Source organism: Corythoichthys intestinalis, chromosome 11, assembly GCF_030265065.1.
Source record: "Corythoichthys intestinalis isolate RoL2023-P3 chromosome 11, ASM3026506v1, whole genome shotgun sequence".
NCBI classification, from domain to species: domain Eukaryota; kingdom Metazoa; phylum Chordata; class Actinopteri; order Syngnathiformes; family Syngnathidae; genus Corythoichthys; species Corythoichthys intestinalis.
In genome coordinates this window covers 46,067,831-46,093,395 of record NC_080405.1, presented here as the reverse complement: position 1 = coordinate 46,093,395, position 25,565 = coordinate 46,067,831, and the positions used below count along the sequence as shown (strand labels likewise).

The 25,565-nt window shown below is 38.8% G+C and overlaps 3 protein-coding genes and 1 long non-coding RNA gene across 12 annotated transcripts in view; 1 reads left to right on the top strand and 3 right to left on the bottom strand.

The window, feature by feature from the left end:
• The window catches only part of LOC130924010 (LIM and calponin homology domains-containing protein 1-like), a 127,131-nt gene extending 122,459 nt beyond the window's left edge, over positions 1-4,672 (bottom strand). For all 3 annotated transcript variants that reach the window (XM_057850285.1, XM_057850287.1, XM_057850286.1), the window contains exon 1: positions 4,356-4,672. In XM_057850285.1, coding sequence (XP_057706268.1) covers positions 4,356-4,445 — 90 coding nt within the window. In that variant the 5' untranslated portion in view covers positions 4,446-4,672. The remainder of the gene's footprint in view (positions 1-4,355) is intronic.
• LOC130924014 (transmembrane O-methyltransferase-like) lies at positions 368-8,093 on the top strand. 7 transcript variants are annotated; one of them, XM_057850303.1, is made up of 5 exons: positions 368-412; positions 5,979-6,105; positions 6,671-6,961; positions 7,024-7,220; positions 7,310-8,093. In XM_057850303.1, the coding sequence occupies exons 3-5, from the start codon at positions 6,700-6,702 to the stop codon at positions 7,631-7,633; spliced, it is 783 nt and encodes a 260-aa protein (XP_057706286.1). In that variant the 5' UTR covers positions 368-412; positions 5,979-6,105; positions 6,671-6,699; the 3' UTR covers positions 7,634-8,093. The 7 variants fall into 7 exon arrangements, with proteins under 7 accessions (XP_057706286.1, XP_057706284.1, XP_057706281.1 ...); XM_057850301.1 differs by lacking the exon at positions 368-412 and adding an exon at positions 4,018-4,335; XM_057850298.1 differs by lacking the exon at positions 368-412 and adding an exon at positions 4,018-4,422.
• LOC130924018 (uncharacterized) lies at positions 6,408-7,686 on the bottom strand. The gene is made up of 2 exons (XR_009064817.1): positions 7,433-7,686; positions 6,408-7,204 (listed from the first exon to the last, which is right to left on the bottom strand). It is a non-coding gene; the product is annotated as an uncharacterized LOC130924018 (long non-coding RNA).
• A 2,700-nt stretch (positions 8,094-10,793) lies between the features above and the next one.
• On the bottom strand, positions 10,794-13,420 carry LOC130924012 (cathepsin Z-like). Its single transcript, XM_057850294.1, has 6 exons — positions 13,255-13,420; positions 12,179-12,342; positions 11,938-12,117; positions 11,587-11,737; positions 11,060-11,222; positions 10,794-10,983 (listed from the first exon to the last, which is right to left on the bottom strand). The coding sequence occupies exons 1-6, from the start codon at positions 13,377-13,379 to the stop codon at positions 10,861-10,863; spliced, it is 906 nt and encodes a 301-aa protein (XP_057706277.1). The 5' UTR covers positions 13,380-13,420; the 3' UTR covers positions 10,794-10,860.
• Between the last annotated feature and the right edge of the window lie 12,145 nt (positions 13,421-25,565).

Here is a 25,565-nt window from a genome sequence, read left to right as displayed (position 1 = left end):
CATATATCATAAACACTAGCAGAAAGTTATCTTTACTAAATCAATTACTTTATATGCGCTTAAGGAAAAATGTTAAAATGGTGTTTTCCTCCCAAATATAGACCCCACTCACATGACGTCACAACCACGCCTCCGCGCCATATTGTCCGTCAACTTGTTGTGTTTACGCATTACTGCTATGTAAATTCCTCCTATTATGGCGTGTTTTTCCGCTCGTTAACATTAATAATCAAAATGGTGAAGGCGTGTGTGGCGGTTGGTTGCAGTAACAGAGAAGATAGACGGAGATACTTGAAGTTCTACCGTATTCCGAGAGACCCGGAGAGGAGCGCGAGATGGACTGCTGCAATTCGACGAGAAAACTGGGCACCAAACGATCACCACGGATTATGTAGTAGTCATTTTATATCTGGTAAGATGCATTTAATATATATTCAGAGGGTTTTGTAAGATCATTGCGAGGCTAATCGCCGACAACATACAGTTTCAAATTCAAGATGTTTATTTCTTCCACCATCATTATTTTTTGAATAATATTTAGCTGGTACCAAGTGAAAGAAGCTGGCCTCGTCTACGGATCATCAGTTAAACAGGGGTATCCAAACTTATTGCAAAGGGGTCAGATTTGGTGTGGTAAAAATGTGGGGGGGGCTACCTTGGCTGATTTACGTAGAACAATATATTTAAACAGATTTTTAGCAAGCCCTTCTGTGTGTCACATTTACTTTTTTTTTTTTTTTTTTAATTCATAATTTCAACAATCTCGCCTTTGTGGCATTCTTTCGACCCTGCTGTGAAATTAAACTAGCTTCAAGTTGCTTTAATTTCTCGCCGCGTATCTTTCCTGTAATGTTGTACATGTTAGCGTGTCGTTTGGTAATATTGGCGTCACATCGAACTCTTTGAAAACAGCGACTGTCTCTTTGCAAATGAGGCAGGCATATTTTATTGAAGAAATAGTCCAATATCAACCTATCCTTGAAGTGTCGGCAATCGCAGTCAACTTTTTTTTTTTTTTTGGATTGTCGCCATTTTAGAAAATTGGAAGTAAAGGGTCACAAGGGGGTAATGCTGCTTAGAGTGCTGCTGTTAAAGTTTTTCAAACTTTCATGAGAATATGCTGAGTTTCTGTGGACAAGATAGTTGTAAATATCAGGGTAGCAGATGTCAGGCAGAGACGGCGAAGACAGCGGGTCGAAAAATATCGATTTAGGCAACAAATATGGATCTGGCGAATGGATCGACCGAAGCTGTTCCACATAACGCCTTTTATGCAACACATCCAATGAGTTTACAGCGTCTGAAAGCACCGGGGCTTCCATGAATTGCACTATAAATTGCACGACAAATTGAAACCATTGAGAATACGGATAAAAAATGACGGACAATATGGTGGCCGGATACAGCGACACGTCATTGTGTGACGTTGGTGAGTGGGGTCTATAGATGACCACCAAACTGCTGCATCATTAGTAAAATATGTCAACAGTTCATGCAGTTTGGTGAAGCTTAATAGATTTAGTATATGTCAGTGATCCCCAACTACTGTGCCACAGGCACTTAAACATGAATTTTCCAATAATGTTGTGTTTTCTGTATTTATTTACAGAAATGTTGCACTGAAATATTCTGCTGCTTTCTATTTTTTTGACAGCGCAAAAAAAAAAAAAATTCCATTTACAAATAGCTTGCTTTTCTCTTGAATAGTTGTATTGTAGAATATCATAGATTGATTTTCGGACCCAATCATCGTTAATTGTTGTACCGCAATATATCGTGAGCTCGTATCGCAAATTGTATCGGAAGGTACCCACAGGTTCCCACCTCTAGAGTAATGTTAGACTATACAATTACCATTTTGGTATACATAACCTACCAGTCGTGTTAACCCTAACCCAAAAACAACAACAACAAAAAAAGCTACATTGCTCAAGTAGGTCGAAATCCAGCGTAGGGCTAGTGCACCTTAAAACATGTTTTTTTTTCTCCTGATTTGGTCTAAAAAAATAAAAGTTGATTTGATTTTATTTGACTTAGAACACACTCATAACTGAACAGTATGGACATGCAGGTGACAATGTTTTTTTAGGTAACCTATTGTGGTTCCTCGGTTTTATTATTATTATTACAGTTATTCTTTGTTCCGCAGCCCCTATGAGCTCAATTTAACCCCCTTAGAATGCCTCAAAATGTACCAAAATCGGCAGGCAGGTCAAGACAGGTGCAAACTTTGATACAGTGTAAAGACAAATTCCATATACACTATGTAGCGCCCCCTAGCAGTCATTTTTTGTCCCGCCGACACTTTGAGCCCTACTTTGACCCCCTCAGAATGTTTCAAAACTCAGCAAACTCAACAGCCAGGTGAACACTGGTGAAAACTGATAAAATGTAAAATGTAAAAAAAAAAAATAAAAAAAAATAAAATAAAAAAAGAAAATCAAAATATGCTTAAATGTGTGTAGCGCCCTCTAGGAACAAAACCAACATCTTATTATTATTATTATTTTTTTTTTTTTAAATTTTATTATTATTATTTTTTTCATAAGGTGAAAGAGGAGGTGATAACGCAAAGGTTAAAACCTGAATGGGATACCATACGCGGTGCCCAGACTGCCGTTAGTACTACATCCAGTTTTCTTTGGGTGGGCAGAGCGTGTCTGTGGGTGGGCACTGCCACCACTGCCCCTGGTAACGCCCCTGTAACCTACCATATTTTGCACACTATAAGGCGTACCTAGAAGCATTAAATTTTCTCAAAAGCAGTGCGCTTTATAATTCGATGCACCTTATATATCGCTCAATATTGGTTAATCATGGCATGACATTCCCTTTAGTGCAGCACCATCTTGTGCAAGGGTCGGGAACCTATGGCTCGCGAGCCAGATCTGGCTCTTTTGATGGCTGCATCTGACTCGCAGACAAATCTTCATTAAGATAAAAAAAAGTTTTGTTATACTCCTTTGCGCATTGCGCGGAACCGCAACGGTCACCGGTCATACGCTGGTGTTTTGCAGTGATGAGCAGACGTGACTTTTGCGGCGTATGTTAACATTTTTTTAATGTTCCGACAACACTCGCGCACTAGATATAATCAAATAGCAACCTAGAAGTGCTACGTTAGATCCCCCCCCAAGTCCCATGCCATTGTGCTGCGTGAGCCCAGGGTGATCATGAGATGCGTTGTCAATATACTACAACCGGCAACTAGAAAGCCGGTTCGCAGTAATTTTTGTGGCAAACATACATGTCGTTATGTCTATCTATCTATCTATCTATCTATCTATCTATCTATCTATCTATTTATCGGGCGATGTGCGTGTGAGATCAGAAAGTAAACTTTCCTCGTTTTCAGTTTCGTTTTCCGTGTTGTCATCTAATTTTAGAAACCCTTCTGAAAAGATGGCAAAAAGAAAAAAGCCGAGAAGTATCGTACTTTTCAGGACATAAATACGGCACCTTTTTCAAATGATTATGTCATCAGCAACGTCTCCAGAATCCTGATAATGATCCTGATTATTTTGATTCAGGTGTGTTGGAGGAGGGAGACATGGAAAACACGACAGGAAAAGTGACACCGAGGTCCGGATCTAGTGAACCCTGCTGTACACTTATTCAGCATGTTGTTCTCGATTGTATTTTTTATTTCAAATTGCCTTTATGGATGACATATATGTTCTATTTGGTGGATTTCATCAAGTAAATGTCCCCCAAAAATGTGACTTATACTCCGGTGCGACTTATATGTTTTTTTCCTCATCGTTCTGCATTTTATGGCTGGTGCGACTTATACTCAGCTGCGACTTATCGTCCGAAAAATACGGTAAACGACATTTATTAGCATTAGTAGACATCAGAACTGCATCTACCTAATTCCAATCTCAGTTTATTTGATTCCATTCCAATTTTTACTCTCTTAATTTCCAAATTGTAAAACTGAGTGTGGTGAAAATACACTGCTGCAGCTCCCAAAATTGGAAAACAAAACAGCCAGAACAATAAACTGACTTACTATATTTCTAAATTGCAGATTTGAAGCCAAATCTACAATTGATCTCTATTTGCACCTGTTGGCATCAATGTACTATAATTATTTTGTGTTTAACTAGACAAGTAAACATAGCACGCACTAGGCTAGCGTGTGACTAATTGAAACTCTCAGTATCCAGTGTTAAGTTTTTTGATAAAATGTATCGTCTCAGGTGGGCAACCATTTTTCCATGCACGTCAGCGTACGTCACCTTTCAACAGGTGACGAGGCAACAATCTTGCAAGGCGAGAAGATGCAAAATCACAAAGACAGCATCAAAGACTACGGAAAATACGATGAATGAGGTAAACGACGAGGCACTTACCTCAATCCATTTCTGCGCCTCTCGGAAAGCGGACGCGGTCACCGGCCGATGCTGATGCGACTGTCCGGTGGGTGCCACCGGATTTTCCATTCCCGAGCGTTGTTGGCACAGTTAGGTTTCGCCTAAAAGATAATTGCTAATGTCGTTATTCCAATTTAGTCGGCTCTGGCAGTTGTGTCGCAGTTGCAGCACCGGTGAAACAATCTAGCTGCGGTGGCTCCCCACCGCTTGAGCTCCACGGCGAGTGTGGGGGCGGCCACAGGAGGAGGGCAAGCTAGCATAAAGCTCGCCCTAGTCAGCTTCACTAGTTCCGGTGTCGACGCTCGCATTTGAGTTCTAATAAAGCAACACGCAGGTGGCCATTTTATGAGCGTACCTTTTGACTGTATGACGTTTTAAGACGATAATTTGCGCTAATTGTCATTTGAATTGCTAGCGCGAGATAACGTCTTTAAAACGTGTAATGAGTCCATTTATTGTGTGGTTTTGCGATGAAAGTTGAAAAACAGGCACACAAAGGCAACGTCCTTCGTATGTATTTATCCATCTTTCAAATCAGTCCTCTTTACTGCATGTTACCACCAAAAATCTATTTATATGACGCGAAAACAATTATCAATACAAGCATTGGGAAAATAAGAACGAATAAACTAATTAAGAGAAAACATGCTGTCTCTAAATGCACAAATAAACTTTTTTTTGTGACAATTTGAAAAAAAAATCTTCCTCAAGGACTATGATATTATTTAGCAATTTTGTTTCCTTTATTAAACTGTGACATTTTTCTTTTTTATAACAACATACTGCAAGATTTACCGGTACTTAGATTTTTGTTGTTTTCATTAACATAAAAATATAAAAGAAAAAGAAATTACATCTAATAAACAAAAACACGCCAGGAGGTACTAATATATACTAAAATGTATTTACAAAAGAAAAAAAAATCTGTATAACAACAGCTTTTCAAGACTATAAATAAAAAATACCGTTTTCTGGCCGACAACGAGATTAAACCACGTGATCAAAACGGGACACTCTCATTGGTGTGCCAGCTGCAAGGTGAGGTGGGGGCAAAGTAACATACAGGAAGTTACACTGAGTGTCAAATGAATGCATGCCAGTCCCTGTATTAAAACCCGTCATTGGTTCTTTATTAATAATATTTTTTTTAAAAAACGCTAATTTCGGATAAGCTTGATGATATCAGTATCTGCGAATGCAAGACGTTGGACATACAACAATCAAGGTAGAGTTGGTTTGGATTAGCCTTACTGTGATGGTAGTTTGAGAGGAAGTGTATCAGTATTTAGTCACTACTTATTCATATTCAATAATATTTAAATGGGATGTAATTGTCATAGTTTTTTTTTTTTTTTTTTTTTTTTTTAAGTCCAAGCCATTTTCTTATTGTGAAACGGAACCGGATTTACAGGGGTATGCACTAACTGACGACAACTGTGCGCAATTAAAAGTAAAATAATTGAACAAATCATTACCTAATCTAAAGGTGAGTAATAATATCAGTGTGAATGACAAATGTCGATGTTGGGCTTTCGTTGGAGTGTACATTTGTATCTAATAAAGTCCTTCTGAGGGGCTGAATTACTTCCATCTGCTCCTCAGGCGTCCTGGATACCATGATAGCAACGAGAGTGAAGTAGTGTACTTCAGTGTACTTGAGATCCGGGGTTTATTTGTAAATCGGCTGTTGCATCTGTGCCTGACTGGACACAAACGTACTTTGGACTTGGTAAGTGTATTTTTTTTTTTTAAACCTTCAAATCTATATACATGTGGATTTGTATTTTAACATTTAACAACTCTTTTGGCAAACATGATTTTTTTTTAAAAAGCTGTGATAGATTCATCTTAATCCTTGTAGATAATGTTTGTATTCTATGATTGTGTAAAAATAATTTTAAAAAGTAGTTTAAATAATATACTGAACAGTATTTCTTTCATTTTGAATTAAAAGAGGAAATACTGTACTAATGTTGGCCAACAGAGGGAGACAAAAATTAACCTTATGATACCACGTAGCAACCCTTGAAGTTTTATTGCAATATTTAATAGTATTTTTGCATGACTTATTTTAACAGTGATATTAACTAACATTTTCAGCACTTTGCAACATGATTAAACAAACTTCTCATCTTGCTAACAGAAAAGTGTGATATAAAAGGACAATGGCATATTTCGAATACAACAAGGAAACACTACTAGTATATTTGCACACAAGTCATTAAAAACTCACGTTTCCACAATATGTCATATTTTCATTATGATTCAATTTCTGTTTTTGTTTTGTTTTGAAGCCTTCAAAACATTGCAGAAACTCAGCAAAATGTCCTATTGGATGATGGTGGCGTCTCTGCCGCTTCTTCCTGCCATCATGCTGGCGTTGGGTCACCACCGTGCCCGTGCGGCCCAGTTGTGTCATGTCGCACTCTCTTGGATCTTGCGGCTGTTGCAAGGACAAGTCTGCGCAAAGAGCACGCACGCCTTTGTCTTTTCACGGTGCACCCACGGCAATGCTAGCAGCGTCCTGGAGGCCTTTGACGTGTACGCAGAGACCCATGCCTCTGCCGCGGTTGGCCCGCAGATAGGTCAGTGTGTGCCTGTTCAAACTGAAATATAGTGGTAGGCCTCACAATTATTCTATGTACAGGTGAGGCCTTAAACCAGGTGGTTAAGCGCGTCCAGCCCTCGAAGGTGCTCGAACTCGGAATGCATTGCGGCTACACCTCAGTGCTTTTCCTGCGTCTGCTACCGCCTGATGGGAAGCTGTTTACAGTGGAGCAGGACCCTGCGGTGGCCGACCTCGGGGAGGAGCTCATCCTGGTGGCAGGCTTTAAACACACACAGGTAGGGAGGTTAAAACATGACTCTTAAATCACTAATATTGCACTGATTAAAGCCACTTGTTAATTTGCAGCAAACATGAAACTATGTAGTTCCAGGTGTTGACAGGCAGCTCGGGCGACACCATCCCGACACTGCACTCTCTTCTGGGAGTGGCTCCAGGGACCAGTGACACCTTTCACCTGGTGCTCATGGACCATGACCCCCAACAGTACCTTATGGATCTCCGAGCTCTGGAGAAAGAGGGTCTGCTGTGCCCTGTAGGTTGCTCCATTGTTGTGATCCTCAGGAACCAGAAAGATAAAGTTCTGATTGAATTGATTGAAATGACTCAAGCAAAACCAGACTGTTATACCATCAAGTCGTTAATTCCCGGAATGCTGGAGCTCTTTTATCAAAAGAAAAGAACACAATAATTCCTGTTGGAAATCATGTATTGTTTCCAACCAGGGGTGGGCACACTACTACACAAATGGCTGGAATTTAAACTCTTTTGGCAAACATGATTTTTTTTAAAAAGCTGTGATAGATTCATCTTAATCCTTGTAGATAATGTTTGTATTCTATGATTGTGTAAAAATAATTTTAAAAAGTAGTTTAAATAATATACTGAACAGTATTTCTTTCATTTTGAATTAAAAGAGGAAATACTGTACTAATGTTGGCCAACAGAGGGAGACAAAAATTAACCTTATGATACCACGTAGCAACCCTTGAAGTTTTATTGCAATATTTAATAGTATTTTTGCATGACTTATTTTAACAGTGATATTAACTAACATTTTCAGCACTTTGCAACATGATTAAACAAACTTCTCATCTTGCTAACAGAAAAGTGTGATATAAAAGGACAATGGCATATTTCGAATACAACAAGGAAACACTACTAGTATATTTGCACACAAGTCATTAAAAACTCACGTTTCCACAATATGTCATATTTTCATTATGATTCAATTTCTGTTTTTGTTTTGTTTTGAAGCCTTCAAAACATTGCAGAAACTCAGCAAAATGTCCTATTGGAGCAGCAAACATGAAACTATGTAGTTCCAGGTGTTGACAGGCAGCTCGGGCGACACCATCCCGACACTGCACTCTCTTCTGGGAGTGGCTCCAGGGACCAGTGACACCTTTCACCTGGTGCTCATGGACCATGACCCCCAACAGTACCTTATGGATCTCCGAGCTCTGGAGAAAGAGGGTCTGCTGTGCCCTGTAGGTTGCTCCATTGTTGTGATCCTCAGGAACCAGAAAGATAAAGTTCTGATTGAATTGATTGAAATGACTCAAGCAAAACCAGACTGTTATACCATCAAGTCGTTAATTCCCGGAATGCTGGAGCTCTTTTATCAAAAGAAAAGAACACAATAATTCCTGTTGGAAATCATGTATTGTTTCCAACCAGGGGTGGGCAGTGTGTGCGCAGATTTTTGTTCGAACGCCTTAATGAGTACACCTGTTCACCAATCTGTTGTCTTACAAGTAGGCCTGCACAATACATCGTTCGAACATCACCATCGCAATGTGCACATGCGCAATAGTCCTACTGCAGGACGTGTGACTTTTCATGTAAACCTTTTTCTTCATAAAATCTGCAATAGGGATGTCCCTACCATCTATTTTTGCACCCAAGTTAGAGTTCGAGTCACCTGATTTTGAGAATCTGCCGATACAGAGTTTCAAATCCGATTTTTTTTTTTTTTGCTTTGGCGCTCAAGCTGCAGAGAACAGCATCTCGCTTACATAACGAGTTGCCACAGCACACTTCAGACTGTACCAAGCTTAATGATGATTAACACATTTGTGCATTTGATCATAGAGCTATCGAGGAGTCTCTTGCCAGATCAAAGCTAAAAACCTGTCAGTCATCATTAACTTTAGTACCAAACACCAGCTGCACTGGTGACCAAGAAAAAACAGTGGTCGCATTGCTTAGCAAGAGGGAGGGTGAGAGGCTATACACACGTGGCAGAAAAACAAAACCAGATCCTTTTCACACAATTCCGATCCTCTGAAAAATGGGGCGATCGGCCCAATTTTCGATCACTTAATCAGATCGGGACATCTCAAGTGAATACAATGTGCTCATGGTGAGTGAACTTGTCTTCCCAAACAGAGCTATTCAGATCATCTGGAGAAAATTCAAGTTTTAATATCGCAATTGAAAGCGATAGACTGTGCCTACAAGAAAAGGTACTGTTTGCATTATTTTAACACACTTAATATAATCAATCAGGGAATAGTATCTTTTCTCATATTTTCTGTTTGACTGTTTTACTCTAACACACCCAATATAAAATGGATAGCACTTATACCATGATTTAAGGAAAACAAGCAAAATAATAGGGCATAAGATACATGACACCTTATCACGGATGCCCACCATGAGTCATGCAACTGACTGAGCAAGACTGACGCTGACAAGCCCACGTCTGCACCACCAACTCTCGCAATCAGTTCTCCCGGACAGTCCAGAACAAATGGCGGTACGCCCTGTGCCAACACAAGGAACACTGGAGATCGCCTGATATCCAACTGATAAACAACTGATAAGACTCCAAGAGCCCCTTTGACACTGAGGTGGCAAAATTCACAACCCTCGTTGCCCTGACAACAGTAACTCCCGAAACCACCTGTCCAATCCACAAACAGACAATAATCCTATACAATGCCTGAACACATCCTTCTGTCCACAGCCCGCCCCGCGAGAGTTCAAAAAGAATGTTTAACTACTCATTTCTCAGGAACCTTTTGTTGACTTGTGATATGGTGACTGAATCCTCGCCTGGGTCCCTCTGTGCTGTATGATTGCTGACAATTTATTCAGGGAGACTTGCGCTTTGAAGCCTTTTTCCCCAGCTTACAAAATTGAGTCAGTAAAAGGGGTTAAGACTTAAGGTGAACGCACGGAGTTTGACCTTTTGGCCGGGTTGTTGGAATTCCGCAGGCCCAGGTTGGGTCCGGCTGGCGTGATTCTGGCAATCTTGCTTAAAGCTCAGATTCCTTCACAACATATACAGTATATCGTAACATCGAAAACCCTTAAAAAGTGAGTTTTTTTACAATATCGTTCAGCCCTACTTACGAGTGCAATCAGGTACTCGTTTCTGCTGAAACCTCATTGGTTAAACTGCCGATTCAGTTGGAACACCAGGACCCACTGCGGCCGTGGGAGGAACAGTTTACCCACCTCTGGTTGAAACAAACCATGCTCTCAAATGTTTTATGGATGTTCCTCTTAGCAAAATTTAGGTTCTCAACTTTCACCTGGAACTGAGAAAGCTTGGAGGCACTACAACTACAGTAGACACTACAGATCAGCGGTGCCATTTTCAAACTAGTTTGGTGAATGAATTTTATTGTGAAGACGACAACAGTCAAACACACATGGGAAAACGGCGGGGTAGTTCAATCAATTGGTTGATAGAATGCACATTAAAGTTGAGATTTTAAGCATTCGAGCTCATGAGTTAGTCTACTCCAATACATAGTTTGGGTCCACCACTTTGACACCAAAGAAATACCAATTTAGCTTTCTCCCCATCTTGTTGAATTTTAGGCAGTAATAAAGAAAAGTTTCCAAAAATAAGTTTATTGTCTATGAATGGCAGATACAAGACTAAAATGTTACTTTTCAATGCATCTAATATTTTGTTGGTACAATGACATCGCCATACATGCAGTCTTCCTCTATAGCCAGGTTGTAGAGTGGTCCACTTCCTCCTTTGTAGGCACTGGTGACGATCCTTAGCCAACCCCGTTCCCCCTAATGGGAAGATGGAGTTAAAATAGTTTCACCAAACTCAAGCAGGTACTGCCACCTAGTACAAAGGACTTCTTACCCAGGGCTCCCCCCAGGAGTTGCGGACAATCCAGTATTCCGTACCGTTTTCCACCCCCCAGCCGGCAACCGAGACAATGTGGTTGATCTCAGGATTTTTGTCATATTCCATGTACAAACCGCCGGTGTAAAGATCTAGTTTCTCCGTGGCCATGATTGCGCAGCTGCATGATTGAGAGATTACTTTTGTGGGAGCATATGATACGTTGCTACAAAATGTAAGAAACTGAAGTTTCAAAATGTGGAGTTATCTACGAGAAGATTCAATTTCTGGAAAGACTGCTTGAGGATTCTTTACTCTCCATCTCATGGGTCACTGCCCATTAATATTTGGGCATTTGCTAGTCTACTCACTTGGCTGCCATTGACAGCACTAGATGTCCAATCGGTTTTTGACTGGGATGGGCGAGTGAACAGAAATTGGATGCTTAGCGCTTTCAATGAATGCCCTATGAAGACAGTTTTCCCCAATTTTGGTGGGTTTGCATCCCTACTCAATTACACATAGCCTCAAGAGTTTTACTAAACCTGATTGGTCCTCTAGTGTAGATTTCAGCCTTCATATTGTCCCGTCCTGTGATTGCTCCATAGTCACCAACTCTCCACAAAGTGTAGTTACGCACATTGTCACATTGCCCAAATGTGAGACACGTCCCGCATGCGTTGAATGGATGGCATTCTGCAGAAATGAAATTGGCATTATAGAATCGCACTACAAATAAGCACTGTACATTGGTGAGCTACAAATTTACTATATGCAATTTAAGAAATGCAACAAAAACCACAGACTAGAAATTAAAATTTCATCAACCAACCATTTAAGTTGGTCAGGACTTTTATATGGTATAAGCAGCAACTAGATTTTCCTGAAATACTAACTTTGATCAATAGCCTGGTAGTTGTTGCAGGTCTCATCCGGGATGCCGTTCTTGTGGGCGTACTCCCAAACTCCGCCGTGATCGCCCCCATGACACGTACCAGAGTCCGCACAGTCAAGCACGTGCTGGACCGACAGGTAGGCTGAAGGCCATGCAGCTCTCCGCTTGATGTTGATGCGATCTGCCAAGAAGGGCTAAAGTGAATTTCTCCTTTTGTACTTTAAGTACTTAAGAAACCTTACCTGCCATGGCACTGGTGCTGGCATGGGCCCAACAGGACCCACAGTACTGGGGGATGTGCTGATTGCGAGTGGCACTGACATAGTTGATGCCGTCAATGTTCCTCCAGTCCCAAGTCTTCGGCAGCTGGACAAGGTTTAGTATCTCGTGGGGCCTTGGCGCAGTTCTGAGAGTTAACCAAAATATTACTTAGATGCAATTTTTAGGTTGTTAATGAAAATCTACTGGCTGGGGGGGTGGGGGGGGGAGCAAAGACATTTGCATTCATCTGTCCATACTTGAAGTGCAAAATGTTTGTTACTCTCTTGCCCATTGCCCATCAAGCGAGTCTTGATTCAGACATGTATACTGACCAAGGGCGTAGGTTTGGTCTCAATATTGGTAGGGACGATATGACCGTAATGCACATAAAGCAAACAATGATCCAAATAAGAAACGACTAGCTGGACTTTGTTGTTCTTTGTGGAGGCTAGACTGACCGCAGTAGTTTTGATGGTTAGCAAGTTTAATGTTATGCCAACTGTTGCAGGCCAGACTTTCAGTAGCAAAATTAGTGGTGTTTCCCCCACCTCCACAACATTGACATCTTTATAAATGACCTACAGTGCCTGCTGCTGGCCAAAAACACTAATATCCCTCCTCTCCGAAGGGGGTAGCATGTTGTCGACATGAATCAGTGAATGTCTGTGCGTGTGTGTCTATAGTGGGACGAAGGACTTCAAGTCATCAGCCAACCAAACGTTCGTTTGAGGGGGAAAAAAAATGGACCGGCACATTCAGCAAGTGAAAAGGGATTAATGGAAGTCTGAACATAATGAAAATAAGTCACTTAAGAATCATAGGGTCTATTCTATCCTTACAACATATGGTTAGACAATCTAAATTACGAATATATTAGAACTCTATATAATGAAATAAGGTTGCTTAAAAGTTGGTGGGGACAATTTCAGCATCCTGAAAAGTTGCTAGTGTTAGGTCCCTACCGTCCCTATGATAACCTATGCACTTGATACTGACAAACGGTTTCAAGCAGTCTTCATGCTGATGTAAAAAGTCTCAAAAAAAAAAAAGAACTCACTTGACTCCCCAGTCTGGTTTGCGAGGCACGGGTCGATAACAGTGAGGTCTCTCTCTGAAAATGCTTCCCTCCAATATGGTTGCAGGCCACGCAACCAAAAGGAAGAAATTCAGCAGCAGAGACATGTCGAATGGACTTGAACGCAATGCAGTCAAGAATAAATGTCACCTGATTTTAAAGAGGAGGAAGTAGAACATGACAATTAGGCTTGATTGGCATCACTTGAGATCCACAGCCAGCCTGTCATTGGTCCAATAAATCTCATGAAGGCGTATAGCAGGGCTCACCAATTTTTTAAAACTTGAGACCTTCCTCTACTGTGCTGTACAATTGTATGCTTCCAATGGCAAAGCATTTAAATTTTCATATATCAAAATGTATCTCGTCCTACATTAAAAAAATAAATCACATAATTAAAAAAAAAATCAGGAAATAAGGCACACAAAAGTTGTATACAGTTTTTGCCCCCCCCAAAAGAAAAAAAAAACTATGGTTCCACCAAAATTTGACAGTAACCTCCTCATTTATTACCAATAGCCCCATTCATTTCCAATAGGAAAAAAGACCCGATATCAACGGTATGTGACCCAGAAATACCCTAAAAGCAGCAGTAAATGACCCAAAATGTACAAGATGTGACCAACGAATGCCCCAAAATGTGCTTGAAGGGACCGATAATCAACCGGAAGTGACCTTTAAATACTCTAAAATTAACAAGGAAGTGACCCACAAATAACTTTTTTTTTTTATTATTAAAAAGCAGACAAAGATGAACAATCAGCAAAACAAAACAAAAACAAAACAAAACAAACACAAATATGCCAGGGGGTACAAACATTCCAAACATTGCACATCAGAGAGAAAAAAAAAAGAATAATGCTGTCATTCAATTATTCCATTATTATATTATATTATATTATATTATTATTGGTTTTTTTAAATAAATATTCGGTGCTTTTTCCGCTTTCAGATTCTTTGATTTTTTTTTTTAAACACATTTATGAAAGTGAGAAAAAGAAGGTAACAGCTTGCTAAATTTACATTTGTGGAGGTAGAATTTCGATAATAAAATGAGTAGAATAATAATACAAACATTGTCATTTTTTAGTTTTTTTAGAAACAAACAAATGACATTTTCCTATTTGCGTTTGAAGTCCTAGTGTAGATTCCTGAAGATTAATTTGCAAAATTCTTTCCAAAATTTATAGGAAAAAGAGCAGGTCCAAAAAAGGTACTGAACTATCTCTAGATGATTTCCAAATAACCCATTACCTGCAATTGAGAACAATAGGTATCCAGATCATTTAAACTTGGAGGAGTGGCTGGGATTGCTCATCTTTCAGTGCCATTGACCAGCATTCGTTCATTTGGCCCTCCCAGTCAAAATGAATGTGGTACCGCACGCTACACGTCACTTCCGCTCATTAATATTTATGACGTTAGCTTCTGTGGCTCTGCTGTTAGCCAAGCTCTTGTTTGTGCCCAATAGGAAATGAATGGTAATAGTGTACGACGGAGATGTTTACAGAGCTAAACCTACCAATTCTGTCTGAAAATGATGTCCCTGGTGCCGAATTCACTGGTAAAAATGTGGAAGAACATACAAATGTTCAGTTAAAGAGATGGCTTGAGTGTCGACGGCTGAAAAAGACGGAAAAAAACGAGCCGACCTAAGCTTCCCTTAGCTTTTTTATCGACACTTTTTCTTACGCCACTGACAATGACATTCTCCTGTTTCAACAATCTATCCTTTACTACCATAAGCCCCATCTTTATATCTTTAATACATCTTTTTATCTATAACCCTGGTTGTCTTACGTCTCTTTTGGGGGACATTGCTGTTATGTGTAGCGATCGCAAATGCTACTCGTTGACAGCCAACGAACGATTCATTTTTTCATTAATAACAAATCTTAATCCTATTAATTTATTTACACTTCCTCCTTACTAAAGTTGTTTCTTTACAACAGAAAAGGTAACAACGGTGGCAGTCAGATACCACATTAATTTTTTTTTTTCCAGGTCATTTGTCCGCGGCATAGTAGCTCCATTCTTCACATTTTTTGGTTCTGGGAGAGTATGAAGAAAACATCCTTTATATGTTGTAATGTCTAGAGTCATTTCTACAAGTTTCATAGCAGTGAATAATCGGCATGTCAGTTTTTTAAATTACCGAAGAAAGAAGGCCAAAATACAATGGTTTGCATGCGAGGGCGTGTATATAATGTCCTACTTCCGCTTTACGATGCGATGTCATGGTCTAAAAATAGCCTATGTGCGGTACGCTATTGGACCTCTAGCGCCGTCAATGGCAGCCAATGAGTTGACAAGAACGTGACCCAAAATGCCTAAAAATGAATAAGAGAGTAAAGCCTTTCCACAGTTTCACCCGAGCATTTTCTAGTGTTATATGTTATACTAATTAATGATATTTATTTATGTGAAGATAATCAGTAGGTTTAGTCTCAATATTGGTAGGGACGATATAGCAGCATAACCTGCATGTGCACTTTTTGCTGGGGACGGGACATTAATAAGACCAAACAGATTGGGTGAACGGCGGTCAGGGCTAAATTTGTCACCAATAAGAACCTAATTAATTGATAGGCTAAATGATTAATGAAAAATATATCTGTATTGACTTATACTAACTTTCACACTGCAAATCTATAACGTCTTAATCTGACAATTTTTCTTAAATCTTGTCGGATAATTTTCTCCATCTTGTTTTGAGTGTTAAAGGCTAGTTAACAGATTAATGCGTCAGATTCTTCCACTTACTTTAAGTAAATATTACTACTGTATTTATTCTTATTAAGGCCGCACATCTAAAAGTTGGTCATTTTTCACCTAAATCCAGAAAAAAATGCTTTTGAATGTAATGTCAGAATGTTTTGAACAATCTCTATTCTTGAATTAAGTACATTTCAGACAAAAACGTTTTTTTATATTAAACATACAAACTTTATGCCTAAAATAAGTATGTTAACCCTTAAAGACCTGCAACATGAAGCAGTTATCAGAGAATCCCAAAATTTGAAAAATAAGGTCCTAATGAAACCTTTTTTTCAAATTTGTGAAAAGAAATGTCGAAATGAATATGTGTAATAAGCGCTGTAATATCTATAACCCTAGCTAAATCCTGTTTTTTTTCCCCTCATGGAACCTGCCGATGCATGTGTTGACTTGCATCCATCATTTTTTTTAATTAAAAAAAAAAAAAAAAAAAAAAAGTCAAAATTCTGAATTACTCTCAAAATCATAAAATCTTAGGTGTATCAAATATGATACATTTGGCAATAAAGGGTTAAGCTTATCTTCAGCTATGTACTTTTCTTATTTCAAGAAATCTAAGTGAGTAAAATTTACTTGAAGCCCAAGCAGATAATTTCAATTATTTCTATTACACTGAAAACAAGGGAATTTAATTTTTTTTTAACTCTCAGTTTCAAGGAGGTGGGGTTTTGCAGTGCATATGTATTGGTTTAGGTGGTACACCTGTCGATTCAAACCTTTGTTTTCAAAAACTACTAAAGAAACATTTTGAAAACTTGATTTTATATGCAAATTTAAGTTGCAATATTTGAACACAAATTATATTAACATCCACATGAAGTACAAACTTGTTAATCATCTGTTAACGATCCAGGAATGGAAAAAATAAATGGTTTTGCGCATGCGCGTAATGTTAAAAATGGCCGAGAATGCAGTGGTTCCAAAGTAAACACTACAAACTTTCGATAAAAAAAGGAATATTTACTTCTTTTGATTATGGACGAACATGTAGAAAAGTTCTCCTCATACACATCCTCCCATGTGGCTGCACACAACTCAACTGCACGCAGCTCTCTCACTTTTAACGTCCTGCCATGTCTTTAATCATTTATTTATGCCATATTCATGTTGGACGTGTATGTTCATGATGTAACTTGTTTATTTAGAACCTTTGGGATAACAGTGAGAGTCCAACTGAATGTAAACGAGTGTGTGTGAGTGTAGGGGGGCTCAAGTCTTCAGCCAATCAAACTTGCGTTCGAGGGGATAAAATGGACTGGCACATTCAGCAAGTGAAAAGGGGTCAATGTAAGTCTGAACATATTGAAAGTACTGTAATTCACTTAATAATGGTGGGGCTGATTATATCCTTACAACATGGGAAGACAATCTATTTTAGCTACCGTAATTTCCCGAATATAACGCGCACTTTTTTCCCCCAAAATCAACTTGTAAACTCATGGTGCGCATTATAAACGGGTATATGGATGGAGACAGAAATATATATGTATTACATATATATGTAAACCGATTTTTTTTCATTGACACGGCCACGTTGTGTTGAAGAAACGTATGCGGCGACCCGTTGCCGACCATTACGGTACGTGACGTCACCGTTTTGTTTCGGTAATACTTCACTCTAGTCGGCCGAATGATTTCGTCTGTGTTAAATTCTGCTTTTTTCACTCTTCATAAAGCACAGAATTTAGTTTCTTGAACTCATTTGAGTCGACGTTTATTGCAGCTCCGCAATTCGGACCATAACAAATGTAAGGACACACACTTCCTGTGTCCGTCAACTATATCGTTCCCTCGGGAAACTCAAACCCAAATAACAATAGTTCCTTTTGTTACTGTCGTGTTGACAGCTATGAGCTCTCACGGATTTCCGACTTACGTTCTCACTTTCATTTTACCATATCAATCCATGGAAGAAACATTTATTCATCATGAGGAAACGAGCAAGTTATACAGCAGCCTTTAAAAGAAAAGTCACATCTGTTTTGTTTTCTCCTAGATTCTGGTAAGTTGGAGAAGTTGTCAAATCATATCATTACCGTAAATATTGTCAGTTTACGGTAATGTTTTGAACTACCAATGTGCTATGCTTGTGCTGTGTTTCACCAGTCAGTAAAATGACATCTCTGTATCTGTACACAAGCTCTGTTTTCTTCTAAAATTAGGGTGCGCATTATAAACGGGTACAATAATTTCCCCGAGATTTTACAAGTAAATTTGGGGTGCGCATTATACACGGGTGCGCCTTATATTCGGGAAATTACGGTATATGATTGAAGTCATTATATAATGCAAAAAAGGTTGCGTAAAAGTTGGTGGGGGCAATTTGAGCATCCTGAAAAGTTGGTAGTGTAATGTCCCTACTGTCATAAGCGGAGTTTAAGGGGAGGCCAGCCATTTTTCGAACAGATTATGTGACTAGCACCTTAGACGGTCATTTGCTCTGCATATTATTTAAAAAAAAAATAGGGGAGGGCAATTTTATTTTTTTAATGATGCCCAAACACAAAAAGGATTGCTAAAATCAAAGAAAACTTTTTAACTTAAAAATTAAGTGTTCAAATGCAAATATTTGAGTCTCAGATATTTTTTCTAGGGCTGTCAAACGATTAAAATTTTTAATCGAGTTAATTACAGCTTAAAAATTAATTAATCGTAATTAATCGGAATTCAAACCACCTATAAAATATGCCATATTTTTCTGTAAATTATTGTTGGAATGGAAAGATAAGACACAAGACGGATATATACATTCAACATAGTACTGTACTTGTTTATTATAACAATAAATCAACAAGATGGCATTAACATTATTAACATTCTGTTAAAGCGATCCATGGATAAAAAGACTTGTAGTTCTTAAAAGAGAAATGTTAGTACAAGTTATAGAAATTTTATATTAAAACCCCTCTTAATGTTTTCGTTTTAATAAAATTTGTAAAATTTTCAATCAAAAAATAAACTACTAGCTCGCCATTGTTGATGTCAATAATTACACAATACTCATGCTGCTGAAACCCATAAATCCAGTCGCACCCAAGCGCCAGCAGAGGGCGACAAAACACAAAAAAAAAAACACAAGTAACAAGTGGACATTACACTGTGCTGTCATTTTAATCTGTTTGAGCGGGGCATGTGCGTTAAATATGTCAAATATTTTAACGTGATTAATTAATAAATTAATTACCACCCGTTAACGCGATAATTTTGGCACCCCAATTTTTTGCATTCAAAAACCTTTTTTCTATGATTGAAATTTCTCTTTTTTTGGATTGAGTTGATTATTTGTTTGAAAATATATTATTTTTGTTTCAAGCAACTTATTTTTTGATTGAATGATAAAGACACCAATGTCCTTGCTAAAATGTGGCCCAAACGCAAAACAACATTACTTAAATCCAAAAAGTTGCTTCAATCAATAAAAAAATTTGACTTCAATAAATTTTTTTTTTTTTTTTAATTAAAGAAAAACAGCTTTCAAATGTATTTTTATGAGTTTCAAATTTATTTTTGCAATCACTTTTTTTTTTTTAAACAAATAATGAAGACACAAATCTACCTCCATATTGCTCCACACAGGGGATACAATTTTTGACTGGGGTAACTACATTGGCACGACACCGGCGGGCGTACCATATTTAAGTCCTGAGCAGCCTGATTTAGAATTCCCCTCAAGAATGATGGGAAACAAAAAAACGCTCATTTTCAACTTATTATTATAAATATTCCTGTAAGTTAATTTTATTGCTGACACTACGCTTTGGGGTCATCAACATGTTGTGGCCCCACTGGCCCAAAAGTCAAACTCCGCCTATGCCTACCATCCCTAGCAAACCTACGCCCTTGGTATTATTACAGGAACTGAACCTTTCACACAAATGTAATCACACAACACCTCCACTTGCTGGCGCTGTTTGCTTGTCAAAACTACAATAATGCTGCTTGTTTTAGTATCATACAGTCATACACAATCATACACAACTATGAATGGCACACATTTTAAGGCATTTGTTTCTCTTTTAGATATTTTTACAATGCCCTCAAAATTATAACAATTTTTAACCATGTATAATTGTAATTTCACTCTAATTTCATGAGACTTACGCATACACACATAATGCTTAATACATGTAACATGAACATACACATTTCATATACAGTACACATACATACTGCACCTGTAAGTACGCATACAAAGTAAAAACCCACATTTATACACATAAGTAGATACACATAAAACATTTCATATACTGTATATTAAAAAAAAGATACTACTTACAAGACATTTTAATGCCTGCTACTATATATTTTGTTTTTTCTTGTTGTTGCAAGCTAAAAGATTAACTGCTATTTACTCCTTTTTGGATTCATTCTAGTCATACACCTGGTGAGAGAGCATCCCTTTCATACATTAAAAAGTAATATATATGCCTCTATCTATAGAAAAAACTTCCAGATTGAACCGAGTGACCCTCATATCTCAGCTCTCCTTGTGACCTCCAGATAAAAACGCTCGCCGGTTCTCGCTTTTAATCTCACGGAAAGATCTTAGAACGTCAAGCAGCCCTACCACCCACCTCTGATCCCCTGCTTAAACCTGCACGCACACATAAACACACACAAGCACACGTACACACACCACTGCACACTCCCTGCAGAGCGAGGGAAGATGGAGAGAAAATAGACCTCCCACCACGCGGCATTTTAAGAGGGTTGAAACCTCTCCCGATGTTCTCTCGGGATGAAGAGACCTCCTACGCTTAAACATTCTATCTTTTTTTCTATTTTTTGGGGGGGGTATCAGAAGTGGGATACTGTCCATGTAACATACTTTGGTGAAAACTGAACCTGCACCCGTCCTGTCCTTGGACATTTCAATCATTCTATTATACTTTGACCTGTGGTTACCAGCACAAATTGTATTCTGGGAAAAACGGCTCTCGAGAGATCTGTGATTTGCGCCCGCAAACATAGTTTTTGGCGGCAGAAGTGGGATGCCTTGATGAAAATTGACCAAGCTACAGCACTGCCCTTGGACATTTGAATCGTTCTGCTGTACATCGACCAACAACATGGATGGAATTTTGATTTAAAAAAAAAAAAAAAAAAAAAACTACTCTCATGCAAGTTTTTGACTACAAGTAAAACCTCCCGAAATACTTGGCTATTATGGTTGTACTTGAGGAGCCAACATGGAAGATTCAGTTGCATAGTCAGGGCAAGTATCCACGTATGATGTGACTTCAGTGCTCTTCGATGTTCTCAAATACAGTCCCTGACAAAAGCCTTGTCGCTTATCCATTTTGTAGAAACAATTGCTAATAACCTGACTTTTAACTACTCAATTGGTTTCAGAAATGGCTCATATGAAAGCTAAGACCCTCCCAAATGATGTTGAATGTACAAAAATATATGTGTTTCAATGAAAAAAGACTGATCATTTATTGAAGACATAAAGGTCAAATTTTGCAAGACCAAAGTTTTGTCGCCTACAGAAAGTAATGTGAAAATTGAACAAAAACTGTACTTCAAATACAAAAATATGTCACATAACATAAGCGAATTAAGTAGTGGTGCTGTGACATCCAAATTTAATATTTTGTATGACTTCCATGGGCTTGAAGGACTGCATCCATGCGGCACGGCAAGGATTCGTACAATTTATTGATGAAGTCATCAGGAACATCAAAGAAAGCAGTCTTGCATGCCTCCCAGAGTTCATCAACATTCATGGGTTTCGTCTTCCATGCTTCCTTTTTCATCCTACCCCAGACATGCTCAATGATGTGTGCGATGAAGTATGCGATGGAGCACCATCCTGCTGCAGAATTTGTCCCTTTTTATGTTTAGGAATGTAAGAGGCAGCTAAGATTTGTTGATATTTCGTACTATTTATGTTGCCTTCCACCCTGCAGATCTCTCGCACACCCCCATACTGGATGTAACCCAGACCATAATTTTGCCACCACCAAACTTCACTGTTTTCTGAGTAAATCTCGGATACATGCGGGCTCCAGTAGGTCTCTTGCAATATTTGTGGCGGCTGTGGTGTAATTCGATGGAAGAGTCATCTGAAAAATCCACCTTTTGCCACTTATCCAGCATCCATCCTTTTGACAGGCTGCAGGCCTTGGCAAATGCCACAGTTTTTAAATTGTCTGCACCCTGAGAGATAAATAGTCTGAAATATCAACAAGTCTTAGCTGCCTCTTACATTCCTAACCATAAAAAGGGACAAATTCTGCAGCAGGATGGTGCTCCATCGCATACTTCAATCTCTACCTCAAAGTTCCTCAAGGCAAAGAAGATCAAGATCCTCCAGGACTGGCCTGCCCAGTCACCAGACATGAACATCATTGAGCATGAGCATGGAAGACAAAACCCAAGAATGTTGATGAACTCCGGGAGGCATGCAAGACTGCTCTCTTTGATGTTCCTGTTGACTTCATCAATAAATTGTATGAATCCTTGCCGAACCGCATGGATGCAGTCCTTCAAGCCCATGGAAGTCATACAAAATTTGGATCTCACAGCCCCACCACTTAAAGGATATTAAAACACTAAGGGGCTGTGAGATATCAATAGAACCGTTATGTGGCAAGATAACAAATATTAATAAAGTTAACAAAAAAATAAATCACATTCATGAGCAATTATCGAAAATAGATCGAAAACTACAAACATTTCCGAAAGTATTCCGGAAACAGCCGAATGGGGCGGAGACGTCATAACAAGGAAACAATAGGTCGAGGCAGGTGCCATCGTTGTTTATCGACGAGAGAGTTGCGTTCGTGTTTCATCAAAAAATCGCTAAAATGGTTCAAACCTGTCATGCTATGTGGTGTACAAATAGCCATCTGTCGCAATGTAGTACCCATGAGTTCCCGAACGCGAGAAAAAGAGCTGGACTACGCCGACAATGAGTAAAGTTCGTCAGTGCTAAATGGTAAGAGGGCTAATTTTGCAGACCCAGCCTCCGGCACGGTTTTGTGTAGTGCGCATTTTACTCCTGAAAGCTATACGAACTATGGACAAATTAAATCAGGTTTTGCTAAGAAATTGCTGCTGAAAGCAGATGCGGTGCCCACCTAAACGTGCAGCCACCTAAATGTCCCGAGATATCAAGAAAGAGGACGATGACTGGCTCTGATGAGACCACCCCACCACCCCAGGCAAAGCAAAGGAGGAAAATGGCCAGAGTGAGTACTCTTTGTTAATAAAAACATATCCCGCATTGGATATAGGACTGGACACATGTATAAATTATCACTCATAAAATATATAGAACAAATCCTCTAATCCAATTCATATTTGTGTCGGTTGGCAGAGCGAAAACTGATGATAGCACAATCAGTGTTGTTAATAACGGCGTTACAATATAACGGCGTTACTAACGGCGTTATTTTTTTCAGTAGTGGGTAATCTAATTAATTACTTTTCTCGTCTTGGCAACGCCGTTACCGTTACTGAGGACGGAAAGGCATGCGTTACTATGCGTTACTATATTGGTCGAAAAGTCTGAGGGAGACTGACTCACCGAGACGACAGAGCAGAGCAGGAGTGTGGAGGAGGCAAGAAAGTTGTGACGCCGAACAAACGCGATGCTAGGTAGCTCCAATAACACAATACATGTGGTTGCCGATAGCCTTCAAACTACGCCCGCATGTTATGGTAGATATGGTAGACATGGTAGATATCACATGTACTGTATATAGATATAACTAGATGCCAAATGACAGACACTAAATGCGTTAGTAGACAGCCGCCATCTTGAAGCAGTAGACTTTTTAGGATGGCTCTGTTGTAGAGAACCTTCCTAGCAAACCTAAGTAACTTTTTATATAAAATACTTCTAAATCGGCAAAATCTTGACTTGAATCTGTCTTTAAATGATGAAACAGTTTTAAAACGTTCATATGTCGAAAGTAGAGAGAAGGGAACTAATGCAATAATGGGAGCAATTCTAACAACTTTTAACACTTGATTCAGGGTAAAGAGTAAATTAGGGTAAAGAATTGGGCTCGAGCCAATTGTACCAAAAACCTTCACAAAAAACTTCACATAGTGTGGCCAATGTTTTTTTTTTTTTTTTTAATTGAGGGGAAAAAAAAAAAGTAATTATCACCAATTACTTTGCCAAGTAACTAATTACTCTTACATTCAGGTAATTGAGTTACTAACGCAATTACTTTTTGGGAGAAGTAATTTGTAACTATAATTAATTACTTTTTTTCAGTGAGATTAACAACACTGAGCACAATAAATGATAATTATTCTATACATTACTTTATTTTGCGGTCACGGTGTATCAGCTTCACAAAAAGAAATGCAAAACGTACCATTTGGTGTTTCCCACACGAACTGTTGACGGGGTTTCATCAGTGTGATTGCTCCCCTCAATGATCCTTTCATTAGGCTGCATTGGCTTTCGTTTGGGCTCAAATTGATAACCCAAAACACCAAAGAAAGGTTCATAACTCTCCTCGTCACCATTAGAAAAATGTTCGTTTCGTCGGATTCGTCGCTGCAACTAGAAACGAAATTGTCCGCCATCATCGCCGCCATTCAGTACTAAGCACTGAGCCAGTTGTTTCCTAGTAGTGACGTCACGCACACAATATGCTAGATTTCCGGTATTTCGGGGGCAGGTCCTTTTAGCTTGACAATCGAGCCAAATTTCTATCATTTTCTTGATGTTGCGATGTGTGTATTTACACGAAGTGGCATGATATGAATCCAAAAGGCATGCGTTTATGGATAAATGATGGAATATTAGCATTTCCCCAGGTGTCGTCATACCCTTTAATTCACTTCTGTTATGTATCAAATTTTTATATTTGAAGTACATTTTGTGTTCAATTTTCACAGGACTTTCTGTAGGCGACAAAACTTTTGTCTTGCCAAAAATTCATATTTGTCTTCATTATATGATAAATCTTTTTTTAGTGAGTTGAGTGAGTTTTTTTGTACATTCAACATCATTTGGGAGGGTCATAGCTTTCATATGAGCCATTTCTGAAACCAATTGAATAATTAAAACGTGTCCCCAAATGACCTGATATGATCAGGCCACGCCCTCCAAATGTTCCCAAATCACCTGATATGACTAGGCCACGCCCCCAAATGCTCCCAAATGACCTGATATGAATAGGCCACGCCTCCCAAATGTTCCCAAATGACCTGATATCATTATCAAAGGCCCCATAAATGTCCCCAAATAGACAGAAAGTGACCTGATATTGTCCCCGAATTGTCCCCAAACCAACCTTGGCTGGGGCTAAGATTTGTATCTCCACATGGCAAAGACCAGAAGTAATTTCTCCCGAAATTGCAGTTTCTAGTTAAAAGTCAGGTTATTAGCAATTGTTTCTACAAAATGGATAAGCGACAATACTTTTGTCAGGGAGTGTATTCAGCCACAACTATTTTTGAATTTTTTTCATTAAATTTTCTATACTTACTTGTATTTCTTATTATCTTTTTTATTTTAGAAATTCTCATTTTTAGCAGTATTTTTC